The 15,321-nt window shown below is 43.4% G+C and overlaps 1 protein-coding gene across 13 annotated transcripts in view; it reads right to left on the bottom strand.

The window, feature by feature from the left end:
* FOXP1 (forkhead box P1) overlaps positions 1-15,321 on the bottom strand; it is a 364,335-nt gene that overhangs the window by 22,382 nt on the left and 326,632 nt on the right. For all 13 annotated transcript variants that reach the window (XM_084530722.1, XM_084530721.1, XM_084530716.1 and 10 more), the window contains 2 exons: positions 14,846-14,933; positions 8,280-8,363 (listed from right to left, as the gene is read on the bottom strand). In XM_084530722.1, coding sequence (XP_084386848.1) covers positions 8,280-8,363; positions 14,846-14,933 — 172 coding nt within the window. The remainder of the gene's footprint in view (positions 1-8,279; positions 8,364-14,845; positions 14,934-15,321) is intronic.

Genomic DNA, 15,321 nt, shown 5'->3' with positions numbered 1-15,321 from the left:
TGCTGTTGCAACATCTCCATTAGGAACCAGTAAAGAAATGAATATATAAATTTCCAGATTGATTAAAAAAAAAAAAAAAAAAAAGAATGATGTAGCCTGCTGCCAGAACTACAAATTGTGGATTTTTATCTAAACCTTAAAACAAGATCTCACCGAGTACGTAATCATTTTAATATTTTATTTTAGTTCCATTGTTTCACAATCTAAAGCCCACACGTCTCTTATTTCCATGCTATCATTATGCATGGCTTCTAATCAATCTTCTTGGATATTTCATTGAAGGCATCGGGCTTAGAATAAAAGGCAAGACTTTCCTAAGGACGTGGTAGGGAGAAACGCAATCTCTCTCTTCAGCATCTGGGCTTTTTCTTTTTTTTTTTTTTCTCGCTCCCGTTCATCCATTTTAAAAGCAAAGCCCCGAGTAGGTTAAATCTGGAATAATTTAATTAATCACACTGCATGAAATACTGCAGCCACTCAGCCCAGCACAAGTGGCACCACTCGCCTGTCTCCCCTGACAGAAGGCAACGGCGTTACCTGCACAAACCCTGGCCCCAGACAGTATTTGAAGCACTGCCCTCAGAAACACGATGCTCCCTTACAATAGGTCGCTCCTGCTGGAGTATTTTCAACAAACACCCCATCTCTTACCCACGGTATCAGAAAGGATGACCGAGAAAAGGGCTCTCTGAACTACTTCCACATTTCCTTCTCTTAGGCACTTTTGCAAATAGTATCGGTGAAATACGGACCCCATCGAAGTCAGTAGCAAAATTCCTACTGAATTTACCAGGGCCGGAATTTTATAACTTTTGCTCGTGATTAAAATTGTTTTTGGCTGGACATTAAACCTTTTCAGATGAAGGCGAGGCGCCCAGGTCAGACACACCCCCAAACATCTCCAGTTTATCCATAAGGCACTGTATTCATTTTCCTCGCGTGAAAATAACCAGATAAGAAAACTCCTATTAGCATCCCTCATATGAGTTAACAGCCACAAATAGGGGTTCTTTATCGAAATAACAGGATTTATCCGAAACAAAGGTAGTGGAAAATAAAAGGTTCTGGTGTCACAGAAGTGACACCAAGACAAAAAGCCAGTGGCCCACAGGAAGGGCCCAGCCGAGTGACAGATAAGGGTGCCTGCTTTTCTGTCCTGACTGCGAAGCACAGCCACAAAAACTGGAAAAAAAAAGACTGGAAGCCCAGCCATAAAAGCCTGGTGCTGCAAAGTGCTGCACGACCCCGCACCCTGGCAGCACATCTACCTGCCACCCATCCCTTTGTGCCGGTGCCTGCAAACCGGGGCTCTCCTCACAGGGGAAATATTTAACGGTTCGTGGCGATGCTGGAGAGCAAGACCCCAGCGAGGAGATGACGAGAGGCAGTAAAACACAGGTATTGATTTCCCAGCGAATCCCGCCCCGGCGGGAGCAGCTAAGTGCAAGCTGCGGGAGAAGACGCGGGCTGGGAGCCCGGCGGTGCCGAGAGCCACCTCCGCTTGTTGACTGGCGTGATTTAAGGACACTGATTAGGGATACACACCCGGTAATGTCTCCCTGTTATCCATCTATCCATCTATTACATATGATAAAAGGACCGGTGACGATAATAATAGTACAACTGACAGGTCTCACCATGAAATTAAATCTACTGTATTTTATCTCAGTTTCTAAATGGACATTTTAACAGTCCAATAACTGCGAGCAAATCTGCATCAATTTTAAGTGCCCATCTCTAGCGGAGGCTTGGCAGCCGGGCCCTCCTGTTGGAAAGATCACTGCTCGTGCTTCATCATTACGGCTCTCGCTACCCCATTTCAAAAGAGTTTGCTTCCTTTTTTAGTGTTTAAAAACTTAACATTTAATCTGTTTCTACTAGGGAGCAGCGAGAAAGGATCCCCAAAGGTCAGCGTTCCCTGCTTCCAGAATGTGAATCGAGTTAAATTTCTTCAGGCTTTTCAGCATAGGTAGCAAGTAGAAATAAACACAGGAGAGGACGAGCAAAGGGGGGGGCTTTAACAGGCTTGACAAATGACACTGTGATTCACACCCACTGCTGGGCTGCCACTAATAAGCTACAGAGGAAGCAGCCAATCTCAGCTAATTACCAGATAAAATTGTATTGTAAGGACTCTAATTAGGAGATGCTTATGGAGGTGATCTAATGATTAAACGCTGCATTCGAGTGACCCCACCATCAATGTGCAGTGGTGCAAGATGTCACTGGAATATTTTGTAGAAACAGTAATTTTATTTCAAGGAGGGGAGGCAGTAATATTTGTAATAATGGCTATGAGGTAAACTAATTAAAAGACAGTTCCTAAAGGAAGACTGTGGCTTTGAGCAGCTGTGGCCGTTCCAAAACAAAGTGCCAAATCTCAACAGAGGAGCTGCAGTCAAGTGGAAAATTTCTGCCTGACCTCTGCTCTCGCTATTAATTTGCAGGAAAACTAATGACACATATACATATTCCCACAAAATTGTTCTAATTGCTAATTTGCCAAAGGAGCCCAGTTTCCAAATTAAACATGACTGCAGTCTGCGAGGAAAGAAAGAACAAAAAGCTGGAATGCTGCGAGTATGCCGCGTTTCACCTCCGCCGACCGTTTGTGAGCCTGAACCAACAAGTTAATGAAAGACGACCTTGTCAATTGCTAGCGAAGTTCTTCCTCCTCCTGCCTTGCATTTTTTTCACCGCTCTCTCCTCTTCTGGCAGGGGACCGATCCCTGCAGGGGACATTACCGACACCCGGAGCAGGGCAAGGGGGAAGAGGGCTGCTCCCAGACGCTTTCTTTGTGGGGTCTGTAACGCAAGGACTGCAAACTGGGTGGTGAATTAGAGCAAAACAACAAATTATGAATGGTGTTGGTTTTGTTGCAATCTTGAAATATTCATCGGGATCGTAAACTATTAAATCTTAATATTGTGCCCAATTAGAAATGCGCTAACGCCCGTGCCCCGCGCGGCCGAGGACGATTATTCAGGGCAAAGCTCAGGAAGGGACGGGGCTGGGAGGGTTTCTTTTCCTGATGGAAACTCGACACGGTTGCTCACTGTTTGCATTTTCTATTTAAAAACAAGTTACTATGATTAGCGAAGTTGTTCACACTGGTATGTTGTACACAGCCTGTTTCCCACATACTGTAATTTTTGGACGAGGAACCGTTTCTGTCAGAGGGGAGCGAACACGGGTCACCAAGTTTGCACTTGAATGAGGGAGAATTTTTGTCCTGCAGTAAGGCACAACCATGTCAGGCAACGTACAGCCCTCACACCAAAGAGTTAAATGTTTCTGTAGTGTTTGCACTGGGGATGGGGGGAGGGAGGATTTCCTCCAGCCTTAAAAGAAAACAAGAGAAAAAAAAAAAACAACAAACAACAGAAAAAAAAAAAAAAAGAAGAAAGAAAAAAAAAAAAAAAACACCAAACTCCACAACCGGTTTATGCCCTAAAATTCTGTAAATTCAGTCTCTGAAAGGTGTTGGTTGCTTTGTTCAGTTTTGGTTTTTAAGACCAGCACCTCATACTGCTTTAACTCAACAATCATAAATGCTGTAATTGTTTCAGTGTTCAATATCCTGCTTAGGATTTTATTATTAACCTTCCCTTTCAAGAAATAGTCATGTCTTCCTATTAAAGGTGAAGACTGAGTCATTTTTTTTTTTTCCTTAGATATAAACAAGGCAGAGAGGTAACCCTCTCCTTCACCCTGTAAACCAGATTTCCAGTAAGTGGCTCTCCCATTAGGGCTCAGCCTGAGTTCTTTTTGTGTAAACATTTTACATGACAATAGTGGCTGCAATAAAAAACCCGATCTGAAACACTTTTAAAAGAAAGAAAAAAAAAGAAGAAAGAAAAAAAAAAAAGAAATACACATGTATAAACAACCCAGAGGGGCCATACCCACTGCTGCAGGGCAGTGATTCCTCTGCTATTGCTGCTGCTGTCTTGGTCACAGCCGGGGCTGGGGATTTATCTGAGCCGAGCTGCTGGACCCTAAACCACTCCAGAGCAGAGAGTGCTTTTCTTCACACCGAGGGTGGGAGAGAAAGCTGACGCTGGGCCTGAAACTTAGTTAAATGCCGTGTCTTCCTCTCCCGTTTCAGCCTGGACACATCAGCGCGTTAGATGCGAGCCTGGCAGGCAGCAATCACTTAGCAGGTGTTGTTATTGGCAGGAACACTAAGGAAACTGAAGCTGAGGAGTGAGACTTAATGAAAACCAGTATATAAAAACAGCTTTTGTTGTGCTTGAGAATCTCTCTTTATTGCTGTGTATCATTATTTTTTCAAACTATAAAGTACGGCTACAGCAGCTAAAATGCTCAGTCATTACCTCAACAGTTAAAAGACTATTTTTTTTAATGCTTTGTTATTACAGTTGCTAAAAACAGTATTTCAAAACAATTGTAATTGCTATGGTTAGGTTAAAAAAAATACATTAAATAGGGGATATCTAACAGTGTGTTTTATTTAAAGTGCCAAAAGTTTCTCTTAAAGTTTTCTGTCTATTTTTACAAGATGGATATAGCACCTAGTATGCAGAATTACTTGTTGGTTGATGCTTTTTCCTTTTCCCTTGCTTCCTATGAACTTCAGTGTTAGTTAATCCTCCAAAAAAATCACATTTCCATTTTAACCTACCATGCTGATCACTACCACGAATGAAAATAGCATGTAGGGGAAGCTATCTTAATTGCAAAACCAGAATGATAATTCCTGAGCAATCGCTGTTCTGGCTTTTCTTTTTCTGCCTTGAAAAAAATTTTTACCTTAGAAAGATGTCACAGCATATTGCTTCCCAGCTTTGTTCTCACTTCAGCCAGTCCTTTATTCTCACCAAAACACCACACGCAGCAGTAATAGGAACAACTTCACGTGTTCCGAGTGCCAGCTGAGAGCTGCTGCCATTTTCTTGGAAGCTGTTGCACCGCTGGACCCTGTCATCACCAAGCAGGCACCCACGCTGCCCTCACCCCAACTGCTCTCCTTCCCCAGCCTGCCCTCAGCCATCCTCCTGGCTGCCCCCAAACCCCCACAGGAACACAAGAGCTGCCCTTTCCACTACACAAGATGTTGGCAGCACGCTGAAGGGCTTTCTCAAGCAGTTTTGGTGGACTGGGGTAGGGAAACGCACGGGCCCTTCCACTGCGAGGGTGAAAATTAGTGCAAGGAGCTAAGGCACCTGAAGTTGTGCTGGACACAACCAGGCTGGAAAAGCAGCTGTTCACCATCCCTGGGTGAGTTGTGAATTGATGGAGAAGCACCACGAAGCTGCCTGGGATCCAACCAGTCCACAACCACCTGAAGCCCAAGGGGGAAAGGCAGGGCCGATGGTCAGTGTGGGTTACACTGGGCTCGTGGTTAAACCAGATGAGCTCAATCACTGCTTCTACCTGCCAGCACCACACGGTTTATAAATAAGCATTATGATCCTTTGAGCAGAATAAAAACATTTCCTCAGCCATGAAAAGGCTGTAATTTTAAATCCCAATTCACTGCTACGTTTGGATTCGCAGCCACTCGTTCCTTTATAAGCGCCGATGTACCGTAATATATTAATTCTAACATACACCTTGCATTAGTTATGTTGGCAAAAAAAAATTAATTACTGGATGTAAAGAATACTTTGCACTGCAATAACGGTCATCAGATCTTTTTACCAAAGTCCTATCCCACTGAGTTAAAAGGACTAGGGTCTAGCAGAGTCTGAGCAGTGCCTGTGTATTTTTTTCACAACGAAAGCACAATTTATGCAAAACACTATACTTCTACATTTTATAATTAATTTTCAAATGCTTCACCTATACATATTTTAATAATTTCTGATTTATCAGATGGTATCTATAATAAATTTTTCTATATTTCAATAAATGAAAAGAAGGCAGTTTCAATCCAACAACAGAGTGCCACACAATATAGGCCTGTCAGGCACCAATTTTTACTTCTAACATGTAAGTTAAAGGATAAGGAATTTATAATGCTGCCTGTGAACGAAACCACTTTTCATACACAAATGTGATCTTTTTTTTTCCAAAGGGTAATACAACAGTACATTTACATAAACTAATCCAAACAATCTATGTATTTGACAATGGCAAACCTCACACAGACTGCCTATTGTTGGTTTACATCTTGGAGTTCTTTATGTTGGCTTGTAACACTGCTCTAGCTGTCAAAGGTTTGACTTGGACTCCAAATAAATGGTTATAGAAGTGCTGTGCAGCGATATTGGACTTCTTTGCAAAAGAAAACCTGCTGTGTATGAATTCAAAAGCTATTAATTTTTCAGTCAAAAATATTCATGCCTATTTCTTTTAATAAAGAAACACTGTGCTGAGCAACTGAGAGATAATGTTGACTAGTGGTACAGAATTTTCAATAGAGCAGTTAAAAATAAATTTAGTAGGAGGTCCCCAACAAAGCTATAATTTTCCAGAATGTAAAACATTTTTAATACTAATCAAGACAGCCCTTTTCCCCCTGCGTTCACTTTTTTTTTTTTTTTTCCGCTGCTTTTCCCTGTTTATTAGCTGTTAACACTAATCTTCATGGCGACACCGCCTGGCATCTCCGTAGCCTACAACACCCGCCAAAGCTTCCTGCCCTCCGCGGCTGAGCATCGATCACTAGCTGCCTTGCCAAACACTGCTCGCCTTCTTATGATTTCCTCCCTTTAGTTTTTAATCCTTCCTCCTGAGGGGCACCGCTGTTATGAAAGGCCTCAAGGCAGAGTGCTTTGAGACTCCCAGATTATTCCGCTGTTTTAATTTTTAATCCAGTAAGAGCTATAGAAACCAAACCTCCTCCCCATTCTGTTGGGTCTACATACTTTGCCAACAATGTGCTGAAGCATTTGCATTCAGGCTGAGATGGATACGAGGAAGTAGGAGAATGCTATTTTTATAGCCACTGTATGTAGTTTCCACTCTAGAGAGCCGGTACCCACCAGATCAAGCAATTTGAGGAATCTCAACAGCTTAAATGGAAGGGTTCATACCTACCACTCAACTCTCTCCAAGACGGCACCGAAATTTCCCGTTGACTTTGACATCTGCTCCAGCGCTGCCGAATAGCCTGCAATTTTCTATCTAGTAGCCTCCCTATGCACTTCTGCGGCCATTTATTTCCAACTACATGGAAACTGAGAAATCCGTTTCTAGTAAAAATGGGTGCGCGAAGTGTTTAATGATTTTATGTTCTCTATCTCTGTAATGTGTTCTGTTTCAGACATTAATTTTGTCTACCAACTGCATCTTGGCAGGCTACCATATTTGCTGGGTTAATAGTCTGACTCCTTTTTATTTCGATCACCATAAATCACACATATAGGGGTGTGTGTTTGCTTTATTTATAGAAAAAAAAAAATCAGTCAAAACAGATAAACCAATACTTTGTCATTATGCTGCATCATTGCATATTGATTAAAATTGCTAGTACTAACTATAGATTGTCAACGCTCAATTAATTTTCACACAATGACTCAAAGCAAAATCAAATAAAGCCAGTGTACCTTTAAATCTTACAAATCTTAAAATCAAGAAGCAAAGCACTCTCTCCACTTTGAATAATCATGTGAAGCTCTGAGGAACATTTTCAGCATTAAGAGGTTAGGAGAAAACAACAGCTGAAGAGTCATTTTGGGCAGGGGAGGAGATGGTAGACTTGTCTTTTTTGGGGGAGTAACCCAGGAGCTGGCTTGGCCTGCAGAGCCCCTGGGTACCGTGCAAGAAGGTGGAGTTTATGAAGCAGCTGACCAACCCCTCCTGCCTCACTGCTTCCCCTGCACCCCCCTTTTCTGAAGAGCAATCTGGGGTGGAAAAGGTTTAGCTTCTCAGTTTCAACAGTGTAAAACCCGATACCGAGGAACTGCTTATCATCGAAACGTGCAACTAGAGCCTGTTCTACTGTAAATGTCTGTCGGAGAGAAAGCCAAATAAATACACTAAATATAATTTAATTACATCTCTTTCCTAACACTTCCTAAGATTTCATGCAAGTCGGACCAATGTAAAGAGATTTACAGGCCAGAGAAAGGCCCCCCACGACAGCTTTGGAGTCTGGTTTCTGTGGCCCCCCGAAGGAAGAAGGATGGTGAGAAGGGGGTCCCTGTGGCAGTGCCTCCTGCAAAGCCCCAGCGAGGGAGGTGTTTTGCATCTCCTCGCTGCGACAGGCTGCACACAGCGGGCCACGCTTCGCATCACACGCCCAGGTGGGAAACAGGAAAAGAGGTTTGTTGTGAGGTTTTGTTTGCTTTCTGCACAGTTCAGTACTTACGGGCTGAGGGGTGGCTTTTGGTTCAGTTGACTTCACATGCAGGTGTGTCATCATGGCTTGCAGGCGCTCTTTATCTTTTGCAAGCTGAAGGGGGGGGAAAAAAACGCTCTATTACTTGTAGGAATAAAATCCAATCTCTGCTTATTCCTAATTAAACAGTTGGCACCAACGTGCAAGACAGAAGAGTTTTATTGCTGAGCAGTTTGGAAATTGTATATGGTCTTTTTGCGAGGCAAAGCTAACGCTTGGTGCTGGGTGTCAGTGCTTCCCAAAGCAAAATGCATTAGCCCTTGAGTGAGAAAAGCTAGACCTGCCGGCACCAAGAGGTTCACTCTACCCCTGACAGCTAAAAGACAACAGTGAATCATGTTTATTAACCAGCCCCGCTCCAGCCCGGGAGGCGCAGCAGAAAGCGAGCTACGCAGTGCCTCCGTGATGCCTTTTCCTCCTGCCATAGCAGCAAACAAGCAGCACGAGCGGGCCGCAGCTCTCACGTCACGTGCAGGCGTTGTGGCACCGCGCAGCAGGCGAGGAGCTGGTGGTGGTTAAACCACACGAGGCTCCGCGGCGAGTCACAACAGGCGGCCTCGGCACTCTGCTGGTCCTTGAGAGCTGGCAAAAACCCCGTGGGGCCACGAGGGGAACCCGAATCCCTTTGGTGCACGAGTGAGGGAGAACAGGGTGGGACAGCTAACCATGTCGTCTACTGCATCACAGCCCACAACCGGGGCCAAGCTGGATGTCAAGGGCTGTCCCTCACTTCCTCAAGTCTCTTGAGGTTTTTTCCTTGAGATCTGCACCTGGATGGTGTCTCAGGATCACACCCTACACAGCTGTGGCCAGGATGGCTTCCCAATGCATTTCAAACGCACTGGCCAGGCACTAAATCTCACTATTTTCGGAAACATTTTCTATAGGCAAATAGGACTTTTTCCGGCTGCTATTAAAAAAAAGAAAAAAGAAAAAAAGAAAAAAAAAGAAAAAAAAAGCAGGATGATATTATGAAATAACACTAATGAAAAAGGCGTGTTAACCTACATGCCCAACATAAATGCTCCTGTTTCCAGCAGGACTTGGATCAGGTTCTCACAGATGACAATTTTTGCAGAGCTGAGCTGTGTTTTAGACAAGCCAGATTCCTGGTGCCAAGAGGAGAACTGTGCTTGCATTCCAGTGAAACTTTAAACAACCTGCCCACCTTATCACAGTCATCTGTTTGTAGCAGCAGAGTTGGGCTAAGTGTATATAAAAGGAGACTTGGTCATAAATCCCCATTCATAACCTTAGAGTCAAGGTTGTCTTGCTCTTCACAAGGCGAGGGGTTTCGGACCGTGCCAGAAAGGCGTCATGATGGGATAAAATTTGGCACACAAGTTTCCAAGACAGGAATTAAATAAAGGGAAAAATGGTGTCACCGCTGTGCGCTCTGGAAGTGCAAAAGCAAAATCGCTGGGCTTTTCAGGCTGCTTTTCTTTTCTTGGTCAAAAACCTCCATGGCAAGTGAGAGAAGCTGAAGCTGATAGCAGATCTCCTGCAATCTATCTCCAGATCTGCTCTGGATATCACAAAAGAGCAGCGACGGGCTCTTATCATAGCAATGCAGTAGAAACTTCTCCCTCTGAGAGTCCTCTGAGGACCTCTTCAGAGAAAGTAGAGGTCTCTCCCCTCAGCTGCTGTGCTTTACACAAAACAAGTAAAAAACAGTAAATATCTTATTTTCAGTGCAGCTTTTTTGGTCTCTCATCCTTAGCAGTTAGTAGGCACCGGGTCATCCGTGCATGATGTTTTGGTCTGCAGGCTACTGCAGAAACCAAAGCTCTAAGCCCAAACAAACAAAATGCAGGCACCTGAAAACTTCCTGCTCGCAGCAGCGCGGTGCCAGCAGGGAAAGGCACCCGGGCAGCACGGGGCACACCCTGCACCGGGGCTTCCTCTGCGTCCCCTCGAAACGGAGCGGTACTGAGCTCCCAACAGCCAGGGTCCTCACTTTTATTGGTTTTAGTCATCATCTTAGCACGCTTTTAATGCAGTTTCTGGTGGGGGAACGTTATTAAAGATCCTCTCGACATTTCAGGCAGACACACGCTAGTGTTTTGTCATAGTCTAGGAATTCAAACACTCACCCAGTCAGGCAGGAGTTTAAATTATGAAAAATAGAGGTCTCTCAGTTTCAAAGCGCTGAAGAGAAGTAAAAAAATCTGAAGAATTTCTTTAAACTGTTTTTCCCCTAGGTCAGGAAGCAGCAGTGATACCAAACCAGAACGTCACCAGCAGCCCCGTGGCTCAGCAGGGTGATTCAAGAGAAGTCACGACGGCTGCTGGGCCGCTGATGGGAGCGAGTGCTCACTGGTGGCACTCACTGGAGCACAGATGGTCCCGAAAGGGGGATTGCCAGTGGACTTACAGGAAAACGCTCCTGATCTACTGACAGTGTTATTGGGCAAGAGACTGTTATGAAACCAAAATAAACTGATTAATGCAACTCTTGAATCAGTCTGAAGAGCTGTGCTTCAGTGCTCCTGGTGGGCACTATTTCCCACCAGGGAATTATTCCCCACCTGCTGCTCTCCTGTGGCAGATTCCTAGTCTAGAAAACTGCACTCGAAGGGATACACCCATCTTTAATTTGGAGTCATGCTGCCAGCTCCCTCCCTTGGCACTAGCATCGAGCTGGACAGGGGGCACAGAGGGAGCCATGTCCTTGCCTGGGGCTCAGCCGACACCCACAGACCTCCCGAGTCCTGCTGGAAAGGGTGCCCCTACCTCTGGGTGCAGAGCCCTCCCCTGAATGACAGTGCTGGCTGATGGCACAGGAGAAAATACTGGAAGAGCTTTTTAGAAGAACTGGGGCTGTAGATCTGTCAAAGCTTCCCATGGCAAGGCCTTAGAGCTGCTGGTCCAGCCCGAAACGTTTACGTGTTCAGAAGGGGCCTGATAAAATTCAGGGTCAAGACCTTATCAGTTGAAGATCCAACACTGAGGAGCAGACCAAAAACAGCAAGTTCTTGGTTTTCATTGCAGATTACTTCAACACATGAGTTGTGCTCCCTACAGGGCATATGAAGACTCTGACAACACAGTCCCATCTGAAGCCTCGTTCCTTTTTCCTGTATCCTTTTTGAAAGGTCTAGATGGCGACAATTTTCAGGTGGCCATCTAGTTCTTCATGGAAAGCCCCATTTTGTGAGGCTTCCTCCTCTTACAATTCCACCAATGGTGCTGAATTCTGTGGAGTTTCACCATGATCTAGGTGCCTAAGAGTGCTTCTTCCATGGAAAACCCTTCCAGGGCAAGGTACATGTGTACAGTGCTTTGCAGGTTTGGACACCAGGCACATGCCTTGGCCTGGAGAGGTTAAATCCTAAAACTGCACCTGCTTGAAAAGCAGAAGAGGGAAGGCACTGAAAGCACAGGCCAGAAAGGGCTGAAGGAGAGGAGGCAGCAAAGTCTGTTGACCAAGGAGCAAGAGAGAAGTCATTAGGCACACAGGGTGCAGAAGCTGCCCGGGAGGAAAAACAGATAGAAAATAGGGGCAAGGAGCAGGAACGTGAAAATGGAAACCCAGTGAGGGCATTCAACGGGAGCAGCATGGCCAGATCAACAGGAAGGAGATCACTTCAGCAGCAGGATTTTGGAAAAAGACCAAGGACAAAGGAGAAGGAAGCCAGCCGTGGGCAGTGTGAGAGACAACCAAGACGTAACCTTCCCTCCTGTTACGTGCTTATTAGTAAGGCTGTGTACTAGAAAGGTTCAGGATCCGTTTTTCAAAAGTGTCAATGGATCCTTTAGGAAAACAAGCCCACGCAGTGTTTTTGCTCCCCTGAAAATGGTCAGCTGGATTCCTGTTCTACTGGGAGATATACATATATATATTTATTTTTTTTAAAAAGAAGTATATCAGAGCCTTGTTGCTGTCCTGAAATGTTTTTCCACTCAATGCTGGTGCTGCAAAATGAATGTCATATTCCAGCTAAGATCTCACTAAGGATAGGGAAGTGTTCCTGTGTTTGTGTTTTACCCAGCAGCCCAATTCTCACTATTTATAATGGCAACAAATGATCATGTCAGGATGGTTTAAACAAAGTGAAATATGAGAAGAACTCTACCTTGTCTGTGAAATTTTAAATGTTTGTGATGGAAATGCTGAGACCTAAGCTTCATGATACTTCTGCAAAAGGGCATTTACAATCAAACACAAAACATATCTGACCTGTTTTTTCCTTCAAAAAGTTCATTTAAAACTACTGCCTTTTAAAAACACTGCATTTATCTCTGTCCATGATACTGACAAAACTATTCTGTGTAAAATAAATAATATTTTTTTAAAAAAAGGCTTGCATTTGTGTCCATCACGTTTAAAACCTGTAGTGCATCCCTCAGATATAACGGATTTGTTAGGTTTGTGTCTCGACAGGGCTGTATGAGCATGAGACAGGGCAGCAGCTGGGTCTTGCCATGATGTTGGTCCCTGAACAGCACACAACGCTGCACAGCTCTGCTTGAAGGCAAAGCTTCTCATCACTGCTGAAAGTCATGGGGCAAGTGGGAAAAGCTACGGGTCCCTCTCCTACCTGGCTCACAGAACTCACGTAGTTGGCCCCAGGGCTGATTTGTGCCCCTGTTGGCAACTGCTCCATCGGGGGAGCGTTAGGGCAATGGTCTTGGTCCAGCTGCTCCTGCTCTAACACGCTGGGTGCTGCAGACCATGTCATTCAAAACTGTGCTAATGGTCTAGGCTTTCATTGCATTATGTTCCTCTGTGAAAAAACGAGGTCACAGACTGATAATGTAGGCACTGGAAGACAAATCCTCTGTCTCCTCCTGTGTACAAAGTTATGCAGATTATCAGAGGACAGATCCACAAGACCACTGGAGGGAGAAGGGGGGAGTCACAGGTGCATTGCAGAAGCAGGACAACCCTCTTCCTCCATCCATTCTTGATGGATGATGCATAGATGGTCTCACTCTGTTATTAACACCCCAGTCTAAATTAAGCCTCCAGTTCATCCTGTGTACTGTGCTAGCAAGCCTGTTAGAAAAACTCATACAGAATTTTTTGACTTAGCCCTCATATCACTTTGTAATTATGTTCTTGTCTTGGGGACTTTATGCTACCTTCCATGCAAGGACTCTAAGCTAAGACGTATTCCCAGCGCTAAATGGGTGTGAATCTGTGGATATTAGTCACTTGTTACAATTAGTGTAATGCAGCACTAATGAACCTTTCCAAAGTATTGTCGAAGGCCTGTGGAGAGGCAGCAACCAGTGGTGGTGTCCTGCTCAAGTCTAGGGCATCATCCTGTAGTTCCAGGCACAGACATGCCCAGTAACTGCAGGAGAGGAGGATTAATGCTTTTCAAGCTGACGGCAACTGAATAATCTAGATTTACCTTCAGCACGAGTTATTACTGCGTCTTGGTAAAAGATTATCTCGTATCTCAGTTTACCAGGAAGACTGCAGATTCTTTCTTCTAATTCCCAAGAAACTTGTTAAAATAACAGACCATTTCTCATAACATTTTCTGCGAGACTCTGATATTTTATGACTGGTAGTTTGATTTTTATAAAACTTGTATTAAAATAGTTTATATTGCTTTGGCTAATAGTGAAAAAGTGTCATGACCAGCGTGTTCCTAAAAGTAAAATTTAGGAAATATCTATGAAAAAAAAGGGTAATTTGTAAGATAAGAAGATAAAAGGAATTTTTTAAAAATGCTTATCTTGAAAAGTAACAACAAGAACTTTAAGTGTGTTTTTGCTGATTTTTCTCTCCAACTATTTGAAGCTATAAATGACTTAACTCAGTAAAATTCCAAATGTAATTATCTTCTGTACTTAGCCCAAGGCTTTCCATATATCTCTACACTGCTGTCTTGCATACAAAATAGGTTTTTCAATAGCTGGTAACTATATAATGTACAACATTGTTTTAATTTCCCCTTCTTTGCTAACCTCTTGCCTACACGCAGACAGACTGTCAAAGGAGCCCAGCTAGAGCAGCGAGGTGCAGGGAGACAGAAAGAACTCAAAAGCATTTGGAAAGGCAGTCACACAAACAGGTCATATCTTTGCATTGCATTCAATATATTCCCAGTTACCCTCTTTTTGCACTTTAAAAAACCCCATTTGCTACAAATGGCAAAATAATAATAATAATAATAAATACATGGAGAGTGTTAGTATATGAGAGACCACCAAACAAGCCAGGTTATGCAGCATTTTGAAATAAACATCAACCAATTCCCCTGGATCAACATCTCTAAATGAAGGGGACCGCATTCCCCTCGCCCCCCTCCACCCCGCCCGGTGGGTATAAAAAACATTAGATATGTACTGATGGATTTCCAATCAGTCAGCCTGTTTAAGTTTCCTATTTCTTTTCAAGTTACGGTTTAGAAAAGAGGAAATGAAGCTGCAGTTTCTTTTGACGGTTTTTAAAACTACTACAAGAAGGTTTTGAAAGCTGGTTTTCAATCATAGTGGGAAAAGCAGAACTCATTTTTTATCGCTGTCGAGAATTGGATTTGATTAATACTGAGGTAATATTAAAATAAATTTTATGTTACCTGTAGCTCTAACTGCTGTACAACCTGCATTTGTACTCTACATTGGGCTGTACTTCTATCATCCAGCGCATGCTCACTGTTGAGATGTCTGTAACAATACACAGAAAATCATTAAGTGAAATGGATAAACAAAAAGGAAAAAGTAGTTACCAGGATGAAAAAGCAATCTGAATGTTATCCAGCAGGTCTTTATCAGTATCTAAGATTTTTAAGACTTGCCTGATTTTTTTTTTATTATTATTTTTGTGTTTGTTTTTTTTTTTTCTCTGTCCTGCTTTTTGGCTTATGTATCCTCCCATCACTCATTACATCTTAAGCACATTTTTTCACAAGGCAGCTCACTTGTAAATAACAGAAATTCCGCAGAACAGTTGTTTTTCCTCCATTAGATAATCAAATTTATAGCAATATTAGTTCATTATAAAATTTCATACTACTTGACTGTAAAATGCTGGATATATCTAAATGGATACATG

Source organism: Aythya ferina (assembly GCF_964211825.1).
Source record: "Aythya ferina genome assembly, chromosome: 10".
Taxonomy (NCBI): Eukaryota; Metazoa; Chordata; class Aves; order Anseriformes; family Anatidae; genus Aythya; species Aythya ferina.
The sequence above is the reverse complement of the archived record's forward strand: the minus strand, read 5'-3'. Positions and strand labels throughout refer to the sequence as shown.